We start from the raw sequence: 21,842 nt of genomic DNA on the forward strand, positions 1-21,842 counted from the left end.
TCAGAGAATTAAAAATGTCCTCAGACTCCTCAGCTGTTAATAGGTAATTTACTGTGTAAGTAACACACTATATTGTTAAGTAAACTTAATGTTTACTTTTGAGGTAGGTGATACTATTCTTTTCTCCTCATTTTCCAGCTGAGGACACTTGAGGCTCAGAGAGGCTAAGTAATTTGGCCAAGGCCTTACAGCTAATGGAAGAGCTGGGATTATAATCCAGGTTGAATACTAGAGTTAGCACTTTGAACCAGTGCTCTCAGTTATGGATTAGTTAGTTGTATTTATTCTGATTGCCACAAAGACTGTCTGTGAAATAGGTGTTGGTGGACTGTCATTGTTCATTTGCAGAGCTGAGGTAATCTGAGGTAATTTATCAAGTTGGCAGAAGAAAAGAATTTGGGTAGAAGAGGAGAGACAAGGAACGTCAGCCAGTGAGGTCACTGTTCAGTCATCAAATATTTATTTTGCAGTCTTTTTATCAGGCAGTGTTTTAGCTGAACATGGTTCCTCTCAAGAACTCACCATTCATTAGGAGACAGAAAAAGAAAATTATACTATAGCAAGAACAGAACAATGACAGAGTAGTACATGAGGCACAATCATTACGAAGGGGCAGTCAACTCTGCTTTGGGGAATCAGGGAAGGCTTCACAGAGGGTGAAGATCAAGCTCTCTCTAGAAAGACAGTCAGGTATGGATTCGAGGGGCTGGAAGAGGCAACAGCTTGTGCCAAAGTGAGGAGGTACAGCACAGTCCGTAGTCTGGTAGTACTGGATGGCAGGGTTTGAAGTGGAGGGGTAGCTGCAGGACAGGATTCTGGTGACCTAGGCAAAGGGACTCAGGTCATGAAGAGTTTCCTCTTCCAGGCTAAGGAATTTATTATCTCTAATCAAGGGACAAACTTTGAAGGATTTTTACATTGGAAAGCAACGTGTCTGCTCTGGATCCTTTCTGGTTGCCCTTTCCTATACACTCCCCATCATCTTTGCTTTGCTCTGTGGCTTAGGAGGCTTGCCTCCTAACACATCAGTTGGTGTATTGGTAACCTAGGATTGCCAGAGCAAAGTACCACAGAGCGGGTGGCTTATTCTTTCACAGTTCTGGAGGCTAGGAGTCCGGAATTGTTGGCAGGGTTGCTCCCTCTGGAGCTTTTGAGGGAGAATCTGATCTGTGCCTCTCTCTTACCTTCCAGTGTTTGCTTGCTTGGCGATCCTTAGGTGCGTCACTCCAATCTCTGCCTGTCTTCACGTGGCATTCTCCACTGTGACTGTGTCTCTGTGTGTCTTATCCTCTTTTTATAAGGATCCTCTTTTTATATTGGATCTAGCTCACCCTACTTCAGTATGATCTCATCTTAACTTATATACATTTGCAAGGATCCTACTTCCAAGTAAGGTCACATTCACAGGTACCAGGGGTAACGACTTGAATATATCTTTTGGTGTGTGTGGGGGTGCAATTAAATCCACAATAGTCGGTAACCTTGCCCTCTAAATTTTGGTTGGGTTAGGCCACTGGGGAGCACGGGCAGCGGGATGGAAGAGCCTAAGATTCGGCAATTAATTTCCCTAGTACTTTTGGGGTCACCATGGACTGCCTTCATTGGTCAGCTGGAGGTCATAGTTCTTGAGAGGTGGCCCTCTGTACATAATCTCTCTCTCTCTCTCCCTCTCTCTCATTCATAATTGTTTTCTCCCCTTTCCTCATTAGGCCTACGGATGGTAGAAGCACCTCATTGTTACTAGTCTGGCAGAATTTCATTCTACTTATGATTTCCCTGCACTCTGCCCAAACCACTTGACTAATCTTTATATTAAATTACCTAATTTGAGTTCTATCTTATTCCTGCCAGGATCTTGATAGAAACAATGACAACATTTTTTATTTTAGAATAATTGCTTAGGTAAAGGAGGCAAAAAAAAAAGGGGATACTGAGACTAGAGAGAAAGATAGTACAATAATTCAGATAAGAGATGATTAGACCTAACCTTGGATGATAACAGTTATGATGGAGAAGAGAAGTGAAAAACACAAGATATTTGGGAATAGAATTAATATGACTTGGTACAACCCTCATAACCAAGCAGATTTATCCTCGCCAAATACTTACTAAGTAAGGAGAAATTCTGTCCCATAGTTTTTCTGGCACCAATTTCAAAAAAAAGTGAAGATTTACAGATCAGTAGAAGGGAGGCGAGCAGGATAGGTGCCCCCCAAGCTTTCAAATAACGTGACATGGAGGCAGGCTTGGAGGAATCGGGAACTATTCGAGTTTTTAAGGGTTTCAGTGTCCTGTCCCACTGGGTCAGGATGGCATTTCTGGCTCCATCCCATTTTCCAGGGCCCATCAGGCGATACTGGTAAGGAGTACATGGTCCAAAGAAAACTTCCCAAGCTAGTCTGGGATCCTTGAGGAACAGAAGTGGGACATTGGGCTTCGTGCCTATGCAGGCAGCAAGTTCATCCATGTAGGAAATGTAGTCAAGTTTGTCTCCACTGGTATCTTTCATCAAACCCCTGATAGGAAAGAAGATGGATCACTTTTGATTTTCAAGTTATGAGTTACCCCACCTCCCACCATTTTGTTTCTTTCTATTGGAGTCAAACCATGTCAGGAATGTTTTTCTGTGTTGAAGAGAAAAAAATAAGAGGAGTTTATTTGCATAGGGTATTTGTGAGCATAATTAATTTTGTTAAAGGAGATGGTAGAAGGAGGCAATTGGAAGAGGAGATTTAAATAATGTTTTATGTTCTTGAATTTGATAGGAGGATAAAATCAGATCAGTTCAAATATCTTATTTGTTGAATAAATAAACATGATAAGAAAGCATCACATATATAGCTACCTAAATTATTTTTATTGATGTTAATTGTGAGTTGAGAGGACCGTAATTGGCGTAGCAGTACTGAACATGATACAGATATAAGTACAGTTGACCCTTGAACAACGAGAGAGTTAGGGGCACCAACCCACCATGTAGTTGAAAATCCACATGAAACTTTTGATTCCCCTCAAACTTGACTACTAATAAATTATTAGTAGTTAACTGGAGGCCATACTGACAGCATAAACAGTAGATTAACACATATTTTGTATGTTGTATGATTCTACACTGTATTCTTATAATAGAGTGAGTAAGCTAGAGAAAAGAAAATGTTATTAAGAAAATCATAAGGAAGAGAAAATATATTTACAGTACTGTACTGTACTCATCAATACCATGAGTTTATGTCATCTGTTTATAAGACGAATTGTCTATTGGTAACTATATCAATATTGTCTTATATGATACAAAATACTGTAGATGTTGTTTGTATCCCAAACACTAGACATCAAAAATGAAAAGATAATGTGAAAAAGAAATTCATATTTATTTACAAGTATAATGAATCATACATTGATAATGAAGCAGCAGCAGCAATGTGATTATTTCATGGAACCCTAGCCTATATACTAATGAATGAATCATTATAAAATTTTTATGGTATACAGCATTACAGTCATATTCATAGTACAGTATTGGAAACATTGTTACATTAAAAAAACCCACTTACCTGTGATGACAGGCTGATAGACAGTTTCTCCAAATATGAGAGAAAGAGGCATACTGTACAGTAATGTAATTCTTTGAAAGCAAAGTTAGAAAATAGTAAGAAAACTAACACATTATTAATTTTATATTACTGTAAATATCACTCACTTTATACCTATGTAAGGATGGGCTATCCACTTCAGTACAAGTCTTACACACGATGTTCTACATGACAGATACTTAAGCAATGATGACGATGATGACACAAAAACTTCTCATACAATTCTTGCCGTGCAGTTTTTAGATTTTCACATGAAGACAGACGCACAAACACAACAGATAAATCTATTGACAGTAGGGCATGATGATTATTTACTATTTATTAAGGGGAAGTGGGTCATCATAAAGGTCTTCATCGGCATCTCCACATTGAGTGGGCTGAGGAGGCAGAGGAAGAGGAAGCTTGGTCCTGCTGTCTCGGGGGTGGCAGAGGCAGAAGAGGTGGAGGAGATGAAGGGGAGGCTGAAGAGGCAGGTACATGTAGTGTGACTTTATGGAAACACACTGTAATTTCTGTCTGACTTTTTTGCTTTTTCATTTCTCTAAAAATGTTTCTATAAGGTACCAATTCTTCTTCCATCATTTGCTTTGGTTTCAGTGCCTGTATCATGGAAGGGTCCATGTTATAAAATAAGTCAAAATCAGTCTCAAATAATTGGAGCCCTTCTGCCAGATTGTCTAATGTCACTTTGTTTTCTGGCACTGCTTCTTCTATGTCTTCTTCCTCATCATCTTGCACTGGTTCAGAAGCACTCATCTCCATCAAGTTGTCTTCTGTTAATTCCTCTGGTATGGTTTCTATTAGCTCTTGTGTGTGTGTGTGTGTGTGTGTGTGTGTGTGTGTGTGTGTGTGGCCGCGCTGTGCGTGACATGCAGGGTCTTAGTTCCCAGACCAGGGATCGAACCCTTGCCCTCTGTAGTGGAAGCACAGAGTCCTAACCATTGGATGGCCAGGGAATTCCCTCTGTTAAGCTTTTTTTTTTTTTCTTTTTGCCTGTGTTGGGTCTTCCTCTAGTTGCGGCGAGCGGGGGCTACTCTTCATTGCGGTGTGTAGGCTTCTCATTACGGTGGCTTCTCTTGTTGTGGAGCACGGGCTCTAGGTATGCGGGCTTCAGTAGTTGTGGCACGTGGGCTCAGTAGTTGTGGCTCGTGAGCTCTAGAGCGGAGGCTCAGTAGTTCTGGCAGACGGGTTTAGTTGCTCTGCAGCATGTGGCACCTTCCTGGACCAGGGCTCGAACCAGTGTCCCCTGCATTGGTGGTTGATTCTTAACCACTGTGCCACCAGGGAAGCCCTCTCTCTATTAGCTCCTGAATTTCTCCAAGATCTTTATCTTGAAACCCTTCACCCCCTGCTTTTTATTTTTATTTTTTTTGCCATATCTACAATCTCTTTCATGGTTTTCTTAATTGGCTCTGTCATAAATCCTGTGAAGTCACGCGCAAGATCTGGACACAGTCTTCTCCAGCAGGAATTTATTGTTTCAGGCTTGATGGCTTTCACGGCTTTTCATATAACAACAATGGCATCTTCAATGGTGTAATCCTTCCAGACTTTCCCGATGTTCTCTTTTCTTCCATAGCACTGACAATTCCTTCCATAGAGCACTTCAGCGCTTTGTTTTGAAATCATGGGTTCTGGGTGGCCAGGGGCATTATCCAATATCGAAAGAACTTTAAAAGACAGTCCCTTACTGGCAAGGAACTTCCTGATTTTAGGGACAAGGCATGGAAGGAACCAATCCAGAAAAAGGGTTCTCATTGTCCAGGCCTTCTTGTTGTACACCCAAAAGACTGGCAGCTGGTATTTATCTTTTCCCTTCAAGGCTTGAGGTTAGCAGCTTTATAGATAAGGCGGTCCTAATCATAAACCTGACTGCATTTACACACAATAGTAGAGTTAGCCTACGCCTTCCTGCCTTAAATTCTGGTGCTTAGTTCTCTTCTTTACTAATAAATGTCCTTTGTGGCCTTTTTTTCCCCTTTAGAATAGGGCACTTTTGTTTGCATTAAACACCTGTTCAAGCAGGTATCCTTCTCTTAATGGTGTCTTGGAACTTTGTCTGCTGCCTCTTGGTCAGCAGAAGCTGCTCCTCCCATTATCTTGACATTTAAAAAAAAATTAATTAATTAATTAATTTTTGGCTCCATTGGGTCTTCGTTGCTGCGCACGGGCTTTCTCTAGTTAACGGTGAGTGGGGGCTACTCTTCGTTGTGCTGTGCGGGCTTCTTATTGCAGTGGTTTCTCGTTGCAGAGCACAGGCCCTAGGCGTGCAGGCTTCAGTAGTTGTGGCACGTGGGCTCAGTAGTTGTGGCACGTGGGCTCAGTAGTTGTGGCTCACAGGCTCTAGAGCACAGGCTCAGTAGTTGTGGCGCGTGGGCTTAGTAGCTCCGTGGCATGTGGGATCTTCCCAGACCAGGGCTTGAACCCGTGTCCCCTGCATTGGCAGGTGGATTCTTAACCACTGCGCCATGAGAGGAGTCCCTATCTTGACATTTCAAAAGACAAATCTCTTTCTAAAGTTATCAAACCATCCTTCTCTGGCATTACAATCTTCCTCACTTTTCTTTTGCTTTAAGTTGTTGTGTAATGACTTCACTTTTTCTCAAGTCATGTTAGTCTATAACTATGCCTTTCTTATAGTAATTCTGCACACATATAAAAGCTGCATTTTCAATACAAGATAAAAAGGTATTTCACAAAAAGTGCAAGGTTTTCATGCCTGCTGGCATAGCTACAGCGATGGCTTCACAAATTTTCTTTTTTAAAATAACAGTCCTTATGCTGGATTCATTTATCTTGAAAAGACAGGCAACTGCAGCTAGCAAACCTCAATCTATTGTACATATCAACTTTTTCTTGTAATGTCATGACTTTTTTCTCCTCCTTGGGAGCATTTCTAGCATCACTAGTGACACTTTTGTATGGGTCCTGTGGTATTATTCAAGGTTTACTAAACACGACGGAAAATACGTGATAACTGCAAGAGATCACTTTTTACTGAGACACGAAATTTACTGGAGAGATGAACTGCTCTTGCAGAGATGATTAGCATCACATGACATATTAAGCTGATAGTTGAAACACCTGAGCTGATCACAATAGCAACAGGAGGTGGCTATGAAGTTATTGCAGTAGTACAGTATATACTACAGTTAAGTTTCTGCTGTTATGATTTAATACTGCATCTTTACATTTATTTACATTTCTCTTGATTGTGAATGGTGCCATGCATGGTCTGTGTTTATGTGTGCAAGTTTTGATAAATTTTAAAATAGATTTTTGTATATTTGATGGTAGTAAATAATAAAATAGACTAGTATCTGATACATGTATTTTGCGCATTCATAACATACCTAAATTTTCTTAATTTTTTCAGTATTTCTAGGCTTTGTGATTCATCTGTGAGTTTTTTCAAATTGTCACAAACCTCCCCCAATTTTTCCAATATATTGAAAAAATTCTACGCGTAAGTGGACCCACGCAGTTCAAACCTGTGTTGTTCAAGGGTCAACTGTATAGTGTATATGAAGGCTCTGTTCCCACTTATTTCTGTTGTTAGTAAACCTTCATGGTGTGCCAATGTCATTCTTTCAATTATTCATTCTTCAATTAATCAATCAGTCTTAAGTGTGTATCACATGACAGGCACCATCCTAGGTGCTGGGAGTTCAACAGTGAGTAAAACAAAGTCCTTGCTATCAAGGAACTTACATTCTAACAGGGAAAATCATCAGGCTGTAGAAAAAAAAACCCAGCCAAATAGATATAGAATATATCAAGCGGTAATAGGAATTATGAAGAAATATAAAGGAGGGTAAAGGGGAAGAGGCAATGATGAGACTGAGTGGTTTGCCATTTTATACAGTGTTCTCAGCGAAGGCTTCTCTCTTATGAGGTGATATTTGAGCAGAGTGAACCTACAGGTACGGGGTGGGGGCAGAACATTCCAGGCAGAGGGAACAGTAAGTGCAAAGGTTCTGAGGGGGCTATGCTTGGCATGTTGGAAGAGCAGGGAGCTGTCTGGAGTGACTGGAGCAGTATGGGTGAGGTGGGAGAATGGGAGGCAATGAGGGCATAGAGGTAGCTGGTTGCCTATAGGGGTGCAGAGCTGCAGGGAAGTTTCTGGGAGTGAAATGGGAAGCAGTCAGAGGGTTTTCAACAGAAGAGCAATGTTAGCATTGGTCACTCTTGTGCAACGTCAAGGTTAGACTGTAGAATAGCAGACGGGAGGTACAGAGACCAGATAAGAGGTGACAGCAAGTGTCCTGGTGAGAGATGATAGTGGCCTGTTCTGGGGTGGTAGCAGCCAGGGTCGTGAGAAGGGTCTGGATTCTGAATTTATTTGAAGGTAAGAGTTGACAGTATTTGCTGAGGATGTGAGAGAAAAAGAGGAAAAAAAGATCATTCCAAAGTTTTTGACTGTTCAACTGGAATAAGTAGCCATTGACTGAGAAGGGGAAAGTCTCAGAGCAGCCCATGTGCAGGTGGAGGTCGAGGGTTAGTTTTTAGACATATTAAATTTCAAACACCTATTACGTATCTAAGTGGAGCTATCTAGAGGGGGTTGGATTAAGAGTTGGAGTTCCGAGGAGAGATTTGGGCTAGAGATCCAAGTTTGGGAGCCATGAGTGTGTGATGGCATTTAAAGCCACAGGCCTGGTGAGGCCACCTAGGAGTGAGTGTTAATAGAAGTGAGAAGAGGTCTGAGGATTAAGGCTGGGGTTCACCATTTTTCAGGAGTGAGGAAGAGGAGACACCTGTAAATGCCTAGAAAGAGCAGCCTGAGAAGTAGGAGGAGAACAAAGAGAACAGGGCTTTGGGGGCAAGTGAACAAAGGGTTGCCATCTGTCCTGGGCCAGACTCAGTGGAGTGACCTGGTCCCTCCATTGGACACATCTAAGGCCACAAATCTAGTTGGTGGAAAAGTAGGGACTGAAAACATATTCTTCTGACTCATAATGCAATTATTTCCATCCTACCACATTGCTTCTCTAGGAATGGCTTTTATATTGAAAATCTTTTTTTTTTTGTAATGGAATATATTGGTAGCAGGCTATATTTCATACCTTTCTATGAGCTGCTCCTTTTTCGTAGCCTCAGCCATCAATTTTTGAGATGGAGGTATCTTACAGAGTCCTGTAAGGAAAGTCAGAAACAACAGTAAAGTCACATGTGCCTCTTCCGTTGAGTTCTCCTCCCCCTGATTTCTGGCCCCCCACTGCTCCAACCTCAAAACATGTGGTCATCAAAGCTTAGAATGGAATTAGAGTGCAGAGGGTAATTTTTTGGAGGTAAATTCCCCCTCTGAATTCACTTAAGCAGGGTACTGTACTGCTGGAATTGTGAGGACAGATGCCCCGTGGCTGAGCCTGCACTGCACTGGTCATCAGGACCTGCCCCTCTTCATCTGCTTGCACTTTACATATATTGACATATAATATTATTTACATTATATTGTATATATACCTCCACATTATATTTGTGTGTGTGCATTAAAACTATTAGCTGGTTAACTGTAAACACTTAAAATGACCCCATTCTTATAACCGTGCTTTGGTATGTCTTCATTTTGTTACATGGGGAGGCTCAGGCATGGAAGGGGCCAGGCAGTCTCTCAATCTCACAAAGGCTCTGTCTGCTTGAGCTGTTGTGAGGATGTGCTTGTTCTCAATAATCCACCTAGACACGGACAGTCTCTCTTTTCTGGCCAGTCCTGCCCTTGTCAGTTGCCAAGTTGCTGACCCCAGGGTGTGGGGTTACTAACCTACATGAGAAAGGTCTGACTTAGCTCTATAGTATACTTGCCACTAGGATCATTTTATCCTGTATAAAGCTGGAAAGACTTCACTTGGTGGTTCCCAGACTGCCTCTTGGAGGCTTTCTGGAGAGGCTTGCAATCACTGCTATGGTGTGATCTAATCAAGTTTTGTTTTCTCAGCTCTGTCATTCCTTTTTTTTTTTTTTCTGAACGGGGGAGGGGGAAGGGCTGAGCTCTGTCATTCTGATAAGCATTTTTGAGCTCATTATAAAATACCTAAAAAATCCAGGTACTTAAGAGTCTTCTGTGTTGTTTTTGTTTTGGGATTGTCTTTTTTTTTTATTGAACATAACATGAGATCTGCCCTCTTAACAAAATTTCTGGTGTGTAATACAGTATTGTTAAGTATAGTCACTGTGCTGTACAGCAGATCTGTAGAGCATATTCATCTAGCATAACTGAAACTTTATACTCATCAAACAACAACTCCCCATTCCCCTTCCCGCAGTCCCTGCTAACCACCTTTCTACTCTCTGCTTCTATGAGCTTGACTATTTCAGATTCCTCATATAAGTGGGATCATGCAGCATTTGTCCTTCTGTGACTTATTTCATTTAGCATAATGTTCTCCAGATTCATCTATGTTGTCACAGATGGCAGGATTTTTTTTTTTAAGGTTGAGTAATATTTCATTGTCTGTATATTCTTCACCCATTTATTCACTGATGGACAGTTAAGTTGTTTCCATATCTTGACTATTGGGAACAATGCTTCCATGAATATGGCAGTGCAGATATCTCCTTATGATGCTGACTTCAATTCTTTTGGATATATACCCAGGAGTGAGACGGCTGGGTCATATGGTACTTCTAATTTTAATTTCTTAGCCACCTCCATACTATATTCCATAGTGGCTGCACTATTGCATTCCCACAAATAGTGTAGAAGGGTTCCAATTTTTCCACATTCTTGTCAACACAGGTTATCTTTTGTTTTTTTGATAATAGCCATTCTTATAGGTATGAGGCGATATTTCATTGTGGCTTTTTAAAAAAATTAGTTACCTATTTAATACATATTAATGTATATATGTCAATCTCAGTCTCCCAATTCATCCTACCCCCTGCCCCCACTTTCTCCCCTTGGTGTCCATAAGTTTGTTCTCTACATCTGTGTCTCAATTTCTGCCTTGCAAACTGGTTCATCTGTACCATTTTTCTAGGTTTCACATATATGCGTTAATATACAATATTTGTTTTTCTCTTTCTGACTTACTTCACTCTGTATGACAGTCTCTAGATTCATCCACGTCTCTACAAATGATCCAATTTCATTCCGTTTTATGACTAATATTCCATTGTATATATGTACCACATCTTCTTTATCTATTCTTCTGTCGCCAGGTATTTAGGTTGCTTCCATGACCTGGCTATTGTAAATAGTGCTGCAATGAACATTGGGGTGCATGTGTCTTTTTGAAATATGGTTTTCTCTGGGTATATGCCCAGTAGTGGGATTACTGGGTCATATGGTAATTCTATTTTTAGTTTTTTAAGGAACCTCCATACTGTTCTCCATGGAGGCTGTATCAATTTACATTCCCACCAACAGTGCAAGAGGGTTCCTTTTCTCCACAGCCTCTCTAGCATTTGTTGTTCGTAGATTTTCTGATGATGCCCATTCTGACTGGTGTGAGGTGATATACCTCATTGTAGTTTTGATTTGCATTTCTCTAATAATTAGTGATATTGAGCAGCTTTTCATATACCTCTTGGCCATCTGTATGTCTTCTTTGGAGACATGTCTATTTAGGTCTTCTGCCCGTTTTTTGATTGGGTTGTTTGTTTTTTTAATATTGAGGTGCATGAGCTGTTTATATATCTTGGAGATTAATCCTTTGTTGATTTGTTTGCAAATATTTTCTCCCATTCTGAGGGTTGTCTTTTCATCTTGTTTGTAGTTTCCTTTGCTGTGCGAAAAGTTTTAAGTTTCATTAGGTCCCATTTGTTTATTTTTGTTTTTATTTCCATTACTCTAGGAGATGGGTCAGAAAAGATCTTGCTGTGATTTATGTCACAGAGTGTTCTTCCTGTTTTCCTCTAAGATTTGTATAGTGTCTGGTCTGACATTTAGGTCTCTAATCCATTTTGAGTTTGCTTTTGTGTATGGTGTTAGGGAGTGTTCTAATTTCATTCTTTTCCATGTAGCTGTCCAGTTTTCCCAGCACCACTTATTGAAGAGACTGTCTTTTCTCCATTGTATATCCTTGCCTCCTTTGTCATAGATTAGTTGACCACAGGTGCATGGCTTTATCTCTGGGCTTTCTATCCTGTTCCATTGATCTACATTTCTGTTTTTGTGCCAGTACCATTTTGTCTTGATTACTGTAGCTTTGTAGTATAGTCTGAAGTCAGGGAGTCTGATTCCTCCAGCTCCGTTTTTTTCCCTCAAGACTGCTTTGGCTATTCGGGGTCCTTTGTGTCACCGTACAAATTTTAAGATTTTTTGTTCTAGTTCTCTAAAAGATGCCCCTGGTAATTTAATAGGGATTGCATTGAATCTGTAGATTGCATTGAGTAGTATAGCCATTTTCAAAATATTGATTCTTCCAATCCAAGAATGTGGTATATCTCTCCATCTGTTTGTGTCATCTTTGATTTCTTTAATCAGTGTCTTATAGTTTTCTGAGTACAGGGCTTTTACGTCCTTAGGTAGGTTTATTCATAGGTAGTTCATTCTTTTTGTTGCAATGGTGAATGGGATTTTTCCTTAATTTCTATTTCTGGTATTTCGTTGTTAGTGTATAGGAATGCAAGACATTTCTGTGCATTAATTTTGTATCCTGCAACTTTACCAAATTCATTGATTAGCTCTAGTAGTTTTCTGGTGGCATCTTTAGGATTCTCTATGTATAGTATCATGTCATCTGCAAACAGTGACAGTTTTACTTCTTCTTTTCCAATTTGTATTCCTTTTATTTCTTTTTCTTCTCTGATTGCCATGGCTAGGACTTCCAAAACTATGTTGAATAAGAGTGGTGAGAGTGGACATCCTTGTCTTGTTCCTGATCTTAGAGGAAATGTTTTCAGCTTTTCACCATTGAGAATGATGTTTGCTGTGGGTTTGTCATACATGGCCTTTATTATGTTGAGGTAGGTTCCCTCTATGCCCACTTTCTGGAGAGTTTTTATCATAAATGGGTGTTGAATTTTGTCAAAAGCTTTTTCTGCATCTATTGAGATGATCATGTTGTTTTTATTCTTCAATTTGTTAATATGGTGTATCACATTGATTGATTGGCGTATATTGAAGAATCCTTGCATCCCTGGGATTAATCCCACTTGATCATGGTGTATGATCCTTGTAATGTGTTGTTGTATTCTGTTTGCTAGTATTTTGTTGAGGATTTTTGCATCTATATTCATCATTGATATTGGTCTGTAATTTTCTTTTTTTGTAGTATCTTTGTCTGGTTTTGGTATCAGGGTGATGGTGGCCTCGCAGAGTGAGTTTGGGAGTGCTCCTTCCTCTGCAATTTTTGGGAAGAGTTTGAAAAGGATGGGTGTTAACTCTTCTCTAAATGTTTGATAGAATTCACCTGTGTAGCCATCGGGTCCTGGACTTTTGTTTGTTGGAAGATTTTTAATCACAGTTTCAATTTCATTACTTGGGATTGGTCTGTTCATATTTTCTATTTCTTCCTGGTTCAGTCTTGGAAGGTTATACCTTTCTAAGAATTTGTCCATTTCTTCCAGGTTGTCCATTTTATTGGTATAGTGTTGCTTGTAGTAATCTCTTATGATGCTTTGTATTTCTGCGGTGTCCGTTGTAACTTTTCCTTTTTCACTTCTAATTTTATTGATTTGAGTCCTCTCCCTCTTTTTCTTGATGAGCCTGGCTAATAGTTTATCAATTTTGTTTATCTTCTCAAAGAACCAGCTTTTAGTTTTATTGATCTTTGCTATTGTTTTAATATAATTGGAAAATGCTGTGAAAGCACTTTAATTAGCCTTAAGTAAACATTTGTAATAATTTAATCACAAATGCCATGGAATTTTTTCTGTAATACAAATAAATGAGATTTCCTAATCACCTTCTCCTCCCCTCCACTCCTCACCCTCCCAGTTAAAATATCATGTTTGTCAATTTAGGAGAACATTTTAAAGTATGGTTGATATCTAATACATTTTTACAGTGTGACAGAAATCAATATTACCTAATATTGTGTTATATGCTATTTATTAATTATTGGTGATTGTTTCTATTCATTAAGGGTATAATTCTGCTAAAGGACAGCTGGTTGGCTCAACTGTGATTGCTGTTTATATTTTTACAAATGCAATAATACAGTTACAAATGGAATTCTTTAAAATGCTTATGAATCTAAAACTTGCCCTACTTTACAGAGGTATGATAATAATAGCAATAGTAAGAACAACAGCTATAAGTTAATGAGCATTTACTCTGTGCCAAGAACTGTGCTAATTGCTTTGTAGACGTTATTCATTTTACAAAACCTTTGTGAAACAGGTTTTATTCTCATTTTACAGAAAAAGGGACTGAGATTTAAAGAGGTCCTTGCAAAGCTAATGAGTTGGGATTGGACCCCAGTAGCCCTGACTCTATCACCTCTGCTCTTACAGTGATAACTGATAGCAATCTGTGTCCAGTGTCTACAGTGTTTTTATGGGCATTGCTTAAAAGTCACTATCTCCTTAGACCTCAACTTTATTCACAGCGTATATTATTTCAGTATCTTTCTTAGGAAGCGATATAAAACTCTACTGATAGTCATAAATGGAAAGACTTAGGAGTAAATGGACTAAACTAGACTTGATTTGACTAGAGTAGTATAAAACAGGATCCTGAAGCTTCTAATATTTTCAGTTACTCTGAGAAATGTGATTTTATTTTGTTGTCCAAATTTATTCTATCCACAGAGTCAGAGCCTCTTTTTCCACTCAGTCACATTAATGACATAAGCACACCCACCATAATATTACACATATATAAAATTAATTCTTCACTAAAATTTTTTTGGATGTTTTATGTTACTTTAACTCACATTTGTTTGATTTTAGCTAAATCTCAGGGGACTGGTTTCATTTGTTCACATAGGGCTTTAAATAGAGTCCAGGTACCTTTGAATACTCTTGTGGCCCATCGTGCTTGGAGCTCCGTGCCTGCTAAGATGGATCCTGTAAGGCTGATGAAGCCAATCATAGCCAGTGTTGTCCTCTCTAGGTTTGAGGGAAAGACCAGCTTATACAGGAATGTCTTCTTTGTACAAAGGCTTTTGAGAGGTTCTTCCAGAAAGGGAAAAGAAAAGGTGTATCCTGTAGTGAAGATCACAACATCGATGTTTTCTTCCACTGTCCCGTCTTCAAAGAGAGCAGAGGTTTCTGTAAACTCCTTCACGCTGGTTTTCATAGTGACTGTCCCACAGAGGATACAGGTTGGCAGCTCATCATTCACAATTGTTTTTGGTTTTTTCCTTTGACACAGAGGAGAAAATTATTCACTGTGGTTATATTTATAAGACACTCAGCAAATGATTTATTTAGTCAATTCAAAATATCTGCCACGTCAAGGGAGTAAATTGACCAATGTCTAATTCAGAGCTGTCTATCTGACTTACTGTTTCTATAACATCTTTTGTTTTCCTGCTCCCAGTAGAAGGCATGTAGAAAATGACTAAACCTACTCTTTCCTGTGGGGTTTAAAATTCTCTGTCTCTTGGGTCTAATTTCTGGAGCAATGTCAGGATCAAGTACACAACAATCCATTTGATAGTCAGTTTTGGGTCCACATCACCCAGGCCTCAAAGGATTGGCATTTGGCAAAGAGGAAATTACAAAAAAATTTTTGGATTAAAAAAATTGAATCTACTGATAGATTTTCATAATAAATATTTTCATTATGAACATCATTCTACCTAATTGCAGCAGACATAATGTCTATAAAATTTACATATTGAATCATTCGTTGTTATTAATTTTCTTCGTAAGTTGAAAGCCATCTTACCCAAGAAAAAATATTTGGGTCATGCATATAATAAAAATCACATTTAATGACTTTACATGCATTTCAGTTTTCCTTTTCCTTGCCAATGTGTAGCTCTATATAGATGTGTATTAAAATATATAACTCTAGGAATTTCTATTGGAAATTCATACCTCTAATCATTCAGGCAGAGTAGACATTTATTAAAGGTTAGTGAGAGCTGGCCATCTGCACTCACTGTTGCTGCAAATATTCTATTTGTGGATGGCAGCCATCCTGTGAACCCTCAAGGACAATTTAAATTTCGTAATTTTCAAACTGGAAATAAAGTTTCCATCCTTCATTTTCTTCTAGCCTCATCAATTACTATTTTGCTACCAGACAGAGAGTACTCCTGTTTCAAGAACTTCTGTGGTACTGATAGACATTGTCTTAAAAGAATAAGCTTGGATAAACAAAGGCAATGTCACAATTATTGAACATTTTGAGTTCTGAATAAAATAGAATGAGAAATATTGATTAAATAACTTTACCATTAAATAAAAATATAAGTACCCCTTAGTAATATTTAGTCCATAATTCGTATGATCAAATCTTTTATTCAAGCCCCTCTCTCGACTCCACTTTAGTACACATGAAGGCAGAACTTGTGCAGTAAAATTGTGGCGTCTTGTATCCATCATATTAAATGGGTAGCCCCCATTTGAAGAGCGGCTGACGACCCAGGTACCCGTTCTAGTACTGAGAAGAACCTAAAAAGTAAGGCAAGAAGGATAAATACATGTGCATCATTTTTGTAGTATTTTTCTTCAGTATGTTTCAAACGATTTATAACATTCTGGTCTTATAACAACAGAGGACTGGTGAAGTTGTACCTAGATCTCCAAATGACTAGGTGTTCCCCCTGCTGTCATTATTTTCATAAATCACTTTGACCTGACCTATGTATCGGTTAAGTATTTTCATCATGTTTAAAGTAAAGAATTATAGTACTAGCAGACATGTGCTATTGAGCTGGCAATGTTTTACATGTAAATAATATAGGATTTAAAGTGAGGTTTTGAGCAAGCAATTTTAACTAAATTAAATAAATATCTATTATTTCTAAATCTAATCATTGTCCTATAATTTATGATAAAGTGGAATAGATTTCTAATTTGTGGATCTATGCTTGGAATTTCTAAAATCATTATGCGTACTTCTTGGGCAAAGTAACGGGTGCTTTTACCTCAAAACGAAGTACAAATCTGACTCCTAATTGAAAACTTGGAGATGTTCAGAAAACAACCTCCCCTTTCTCTTTTTACATGGTTTTTCTTTCCAGAATTACAGAGAGAGAGTGTGAAAGAAAGACAGTTGGCATGGGTAGAACAATTTGCTCATTTGATCTTGTTCCAGGGGTACCTCTGAAAAATACTTAGTGGTCTGGCATCCACACAATTTTCTTAGACCCTTCTTGGGCATCTCTTGGACATCTTTTCAGTTCTGTAAAGCGTGCATTATGAGAGGCTTTAGGGATTTTCAAGATTTTTTTTTCACTTACCCTGTGTCCACATAATTTAGCGATTGGCCGGTGTGTTTTATAATCTTGAATACCACTCTCCAGATACCAGAAATGATGCTGGGGGGTGGGAGTGCAGATTCAGAGATGGTGTACCTGAGCTGCGGTTCGACTGAGTTCCACTGCAATGTCCCCTCCAGTGTTCCCAAGACCGATCACTAAGACGCGTTTGTCCTGAAAGCCTGTTGGGATCTTGTACTCTTGACTGTGCAGGATCTGGCCTTTAAACTTATGGATTCCTGAAGGGACAGAGGGATCAGAAATATCTAGAGTTGTAACTCCTTCGTTGGCAGGCATAGGGTCTGTGGGAAAAGGCAAGTCCCAGAAATATGGCAGCCCTTTGTTCTTGCTCCTAATTGCAGGCAGTAGAACCAGTATATCATCCCCTATCCCACTGGATGCTGTAAGCTCAGATACTGATTTAGTATAACATGCCTTGTTAAAAACATAGGAGAACTTATATTTCATGCGTGTTCCGTTTTAAAGCAATTACTTAGGGAAATCAAGCTTACTGCAGACAATAATAAGAAACATCTCATGCATGACCTGAACATCCTAGACAAGAAGTAGACTGTTGATGCATGTTATTTTACCCAATAGATATATTCTATCAAAAATGTGATTTATGTATACAACATGCTTACAAATTGAATTAAGAAATTTTCCTTTTTACAAAAAGAAATTGTGTGGCATGTTCTCATGTAAATAAAGTAATTATTCTTGTGATTTAGGCTTGTTACTTCATGCTTATTTTACTTTGTGTCTTATTATACGCTTAATGTCTTATTATACTGTATGCTTATTTATACTTTATTCTTTTGTTATTTATATTTGTATTTCTGACTGATCTTTCAAGCTCCTAACACTCTGTCAATGGAAGTATCACTATTACGATATTGATATACTATATATGAAAAGGGCTACCAAATATTTCTCCTCTTGATTTTTTTTTTGGTAATTATCTCCTTGGCATATATAACAGACATAAACCATGGATTCATATAAACTAGGAATGGTAGTAACAGTGGAAGCAGAGCTATTTACAGTGGTGGCTGTGTCACTGGCAAAGTCCATTAACAATTCCCTGGAAATAAAAGTAGAAACTGGGTAATAAAGTCTAACCTTTTTCTTTTCCTTTGTACTTAGTCTAGTTTCACCTGCTCATAGGATACCATGTGAAGAGGCCTTGTACCCAGCATTTCAGACCAGAGTTCCTAGTGTGAAATGGCTGTGCCTGACACTTCAGCTCAGCAGACCATGTGCAGAAGTGCATTCAGGAAATGCCTCTGAATCTATACTACCACCCACCCTGAGTCTTTGGAAGGGAGTGCCAGATAGATGAAGAATGATGGGGCCAGGGGGCTGCTAAGCTGGCACACCAATTGACCCCTAGGAGCCCCAGCTAATATTGGACATGGGGGGAAAGCCTGTTGAATTCTTAGTTGACACTCATGCCACTTACTCAGTTCTGAACACCAGATCAGGTAAACTCAGTCACAAGAGTTGTAAAATTATGGGGGGTCTCAGGGAAGGTCCAAGAACGAGCATTCATAGAACCATCAGAATGTAAACTGGACAAACATAGGCTCACCCATTCCTTCCTGCATGTTCCCAAGTGCCCCGTACCTCTGCTAGGAAGAGATATCTTGGGAGCTACTATACACCTAATGGGAGACAAATTGGAGACTGGTGTCCCCTTAGACAAAGGGCACAAGATGATAATGTTAATGGCTGAGGACAAACCTCCCCAGACAGAGCAAGTTGATCTCCCTGGAATAAATGCCGAGGTCTGGGCCCAGGGATGGATGGGATGAGCTGTAGGAGCCAGTCGCATGATAGTCCATCTAAAATCTGTACATACATGGCCCAATAGAAAACAGTACCCACTCTGCTGGGAGGTCTTGTTGGGAACTGCCCGTGTCACAGGGCCTAACTGACCAGGGCCTTATTAGACCATGTCAGTCAGCCTGTAATACCTCCATTCCCCCTGTAAAGAAACCCAATGGGAAATACCAGATGGTACAGGACCTCAGGGCAGTCAATGAAGCCACTGAAGATATACACCCAGTAGTGTCTAATCCTACACCCTGCTGGCCGCTCTACCGTCGACCAGGACCTGGGGCTCTGTATCAGATTTAAAAGATGTCTTCCTCTGTATTCCATTAACCACAGAGCCACAAGAAAGTTTTGCTTTTGCGTGGCAGGACCCAAACATGCAACAAAAACAATAATACTGCTGGACAGTCCTGCCTCAAGGGTTCAAAAATTCTCCCGCTATCTTTGGGGAAACTTTAGCTAAAGACCTAAAAGATCTACATCTGGAGGAGGGAACCCTCCTCAAGTATGTAGACGAAATTCTGATTGCCAGCCTTACTAAGGAGGCCTCTGACAAAAATACTATAACCACCCTGAACAACCTAGCACATAAAGGATATAAGGTATCCAAGAAAAAGGTTCAAACACCACAAACTAGGGTGACCTACTTAGGCTTCATTCTCACAGAAGGCAAGAGAAGCATACCCCAGGAAAGGAAAGAAGTCATTTGCTGCCTCACCCCTCCTGAAACTAAAAGACAGCTTAGGGGTTTCCTGGGGATGGCCAGGTTTTGCCACATCTGGATCCCTAACTATGGTTTAATAGCTGGGACTCTGTATGAAAAGTTGAAAAGAAAAGATAATGATCCTTTTGAATGGAATTCAGAATGTGAAGGGGCCTTTGAAGAATTGAAAAAGCAGTTACTTCAGACTCCTCTCCTGGCCCTCCAAAATTTAGCTAAACCCTTTGACCTTTACATTCATAAAAGAAAGGGAATCACCCTTAGGGTATTAGCTCAAAAAATGGAACCCCTTACTCAGGTGGTTGCTTATTTCTCCAAACAATTAGATCAAACTACTAAGGGATGGCCTTCTTGTCTACCAGCAATAGCAGTTACTACAACCCTGCTAAAGGAGGCTGAAAAGTTAACATTTGGTCAGCCAATCACTATACGGACTCCACACCGGGTTCAGGCTTCAGTTAAGATCTAAGGGAACAGAATGGCTAACCCCCAGAAAGTCGATTCAAGTTCAGGCTATGCCTTTAGACAACCCAGTTGTTACCATAAAAAAACTGTCACAGGCTAAATCCTGCTACCCTGCTACCCACAGAAATAGGGCCCTTGGAGCATGATTATATAGAAGCCATAGACACGATCTATTCCAGTCGCCTTGACCTAGGAAGTGACCTCTCCCAAACACTGAAGAGGAATGATTCACAGATGGGAGCAGTTTTATGAGAGAAGGAAAAAGGCTGGCAGGATAGGCAGTGACCTCCCAGACCTAAGTCATAGAAGCAAGAAGCCTACCCCCAGGGACTTCTGTCCAAAAGGCCTAGTTGATAGTCTTCACCTGAGTCTTAGACAGGGAAGATTTTACACAGATATTTACACAGATTCCCAGGATATGCCATCCTTCACACACAGGGCTACCTGGAAGGAAAGAAGTATGCCTGCTGTGGAGAATAAACAGGTGAAACATGGCTTAAAAATACTGAAGCTCTTAGAAGCAGTACAGCTTCCAAAAAAGGTGAGTGATTCATTGTAGGGGTCACCAAGAGAAGGATGCAGAGGTAATAAAGGGAAATGACAAGGCCAATGCAACTGCTGAAAGGGCAGCCCTAGAACCAGTAACTTGGCAACTACCCCTCATACCTCAAGGGCCAGATCCATCCAATTGTTCCTCAATCTGCACAGAGGAAGAATTAAACAGAGCCTGAAAATGGGGCTTCGACAGAGATCTAGGAGGCCATGGGTGGCTAGTTAGTGAACACGGGCAATACTTCTTCACCCAAACTGCAGCTTGTCAAGCCATCAGGGAGGCTCATCAAGGAACTCACTACAGGTATATAATTGGCTAGTTGAGGTCATGGTAACTCCTGGCATGAAAAGTATAATCAGTCGGATAGTTGAGACATGCCCCATCTGCACAATGAACAACTCCAACACCAGACCCCCTAGAGGCCCCCAGGTGAGGCCCATTCAGACCAGAGGGACATATCCTGGGGAAGATTAGCAGACATTTCACTGGCATGGCGAGAGTACCTTGCAATTTCAGGTATCTCTTGGTGCTAGTAGACTCTTTTTCTGGGTGTATAGAAACATTACTAAAAGAAATCATTCCCAGGTTTGGGCTTCCAGGGTCCCTACAAAGTAATAATGGTCCAGCATTTGTGTCTCAAGTGATGAAGGGGATAACGGGCACTGTGGGCGGACTTTGCACTCAGCCTAGAGACCTCAGTTGTTGGGGAGAGTAGAAAGCTCCAATCAGACTTTGAAATGGGCCTTAGCCAAGCTATGTCCAGAAACTCAAGAAGACTGGATGAAGTTGCTTCCAGTTGCCCTGCTCCGCATGTGATTAGCCCCAAGGGATAAGTGAAAGTTAAGTGCATTTGAACTCATCTATGGTACAGCCACTACCCGAGCCCGAGAGAAGGGACGCCTTAACTTGAAATGGAACAACTCAAGTGTGCCCTCCAGGGAGGAGAAACTATGAAAGCTTTCATGGAATATGGTAACCAGGTGCTGCCTGCACCCACCAACCTGGCCCTCCACCCATTCTGGCCAGGAGACTGGGGACACCTAAAAACCTGGAAAACCAGCAGCCTGCAAGACCAGCTCAGTCCTAAGAGGAACGGACCCCACTCGGTGACCCTAACCACCTACTCTGCCCTGACGTTGCAGGGATCGCTCTGTGGGCACATCACCCTTGAGTGAAGAGGACCCTAAACGCTACCTCCGGAGAGACAGCCTGGGGCCATGGACCCCCCTGACTCATGTGAACCTCTCTCTGACCTGAAGCTTTTCTTCCAAAAAAACAACAAAGTGTGACCAGGGATACTTAGGCCACTGCAGTGAGCCTCCATATCAGGGCACGTTTGCCTACAGGCAAAA

General features: G+C 40.3%; 1 protein-coding gene across 1 annotated transcript in view; it reads right to left on the reverse strand.

Moving 5' to 3' along the window:
* Nucleotides 1-437: 437 nt before the first annotated feature.
* The window catches only part of FMO4 (flavin containing dimethylaniline monoxygenase 4), a 30,267-nt gene continuing 8,862 nt past the window's right edge, over nt 438-21,842 (reverse strand). Inside the window, 6 exon segments of the mRNA XM_027086341.1 lie at nt 438-2,160; nt 2,162-2,516; nt 8,660-8,729; nt 14,493-14,845; nt 15,910-16,106; nt 17,012-17,154. Of these exon segments, the coding sequence (XP_026942142.1) occupies nt 2,089-2,160; nt 2,162-2,516; nt 8,660-8,729; nt 14,493-14,845; nt 15,910-16,106; nt 17,012-17,154 (1,190 nt within the window). The 3' untranslated portion in view covers nt 438-2,088.

This window comes from Aethalodelphis obliquidens, unplaced genomic scaffold (genome assembly GCF_003676395.1).
Source record: "Aethalodelphis obliquidens isolate GAN/ISIS:26980383/991018 unplaced genomic scaffold, ASM367639v1 scaffold55, whole genome shotgun sequence".
NCBI lineage: Eukaryota > Metazoa > Chordata > Mammalia > Artiodactyla > Delphinidae > Aethalodelphis > Aethalodelphis obliquidens.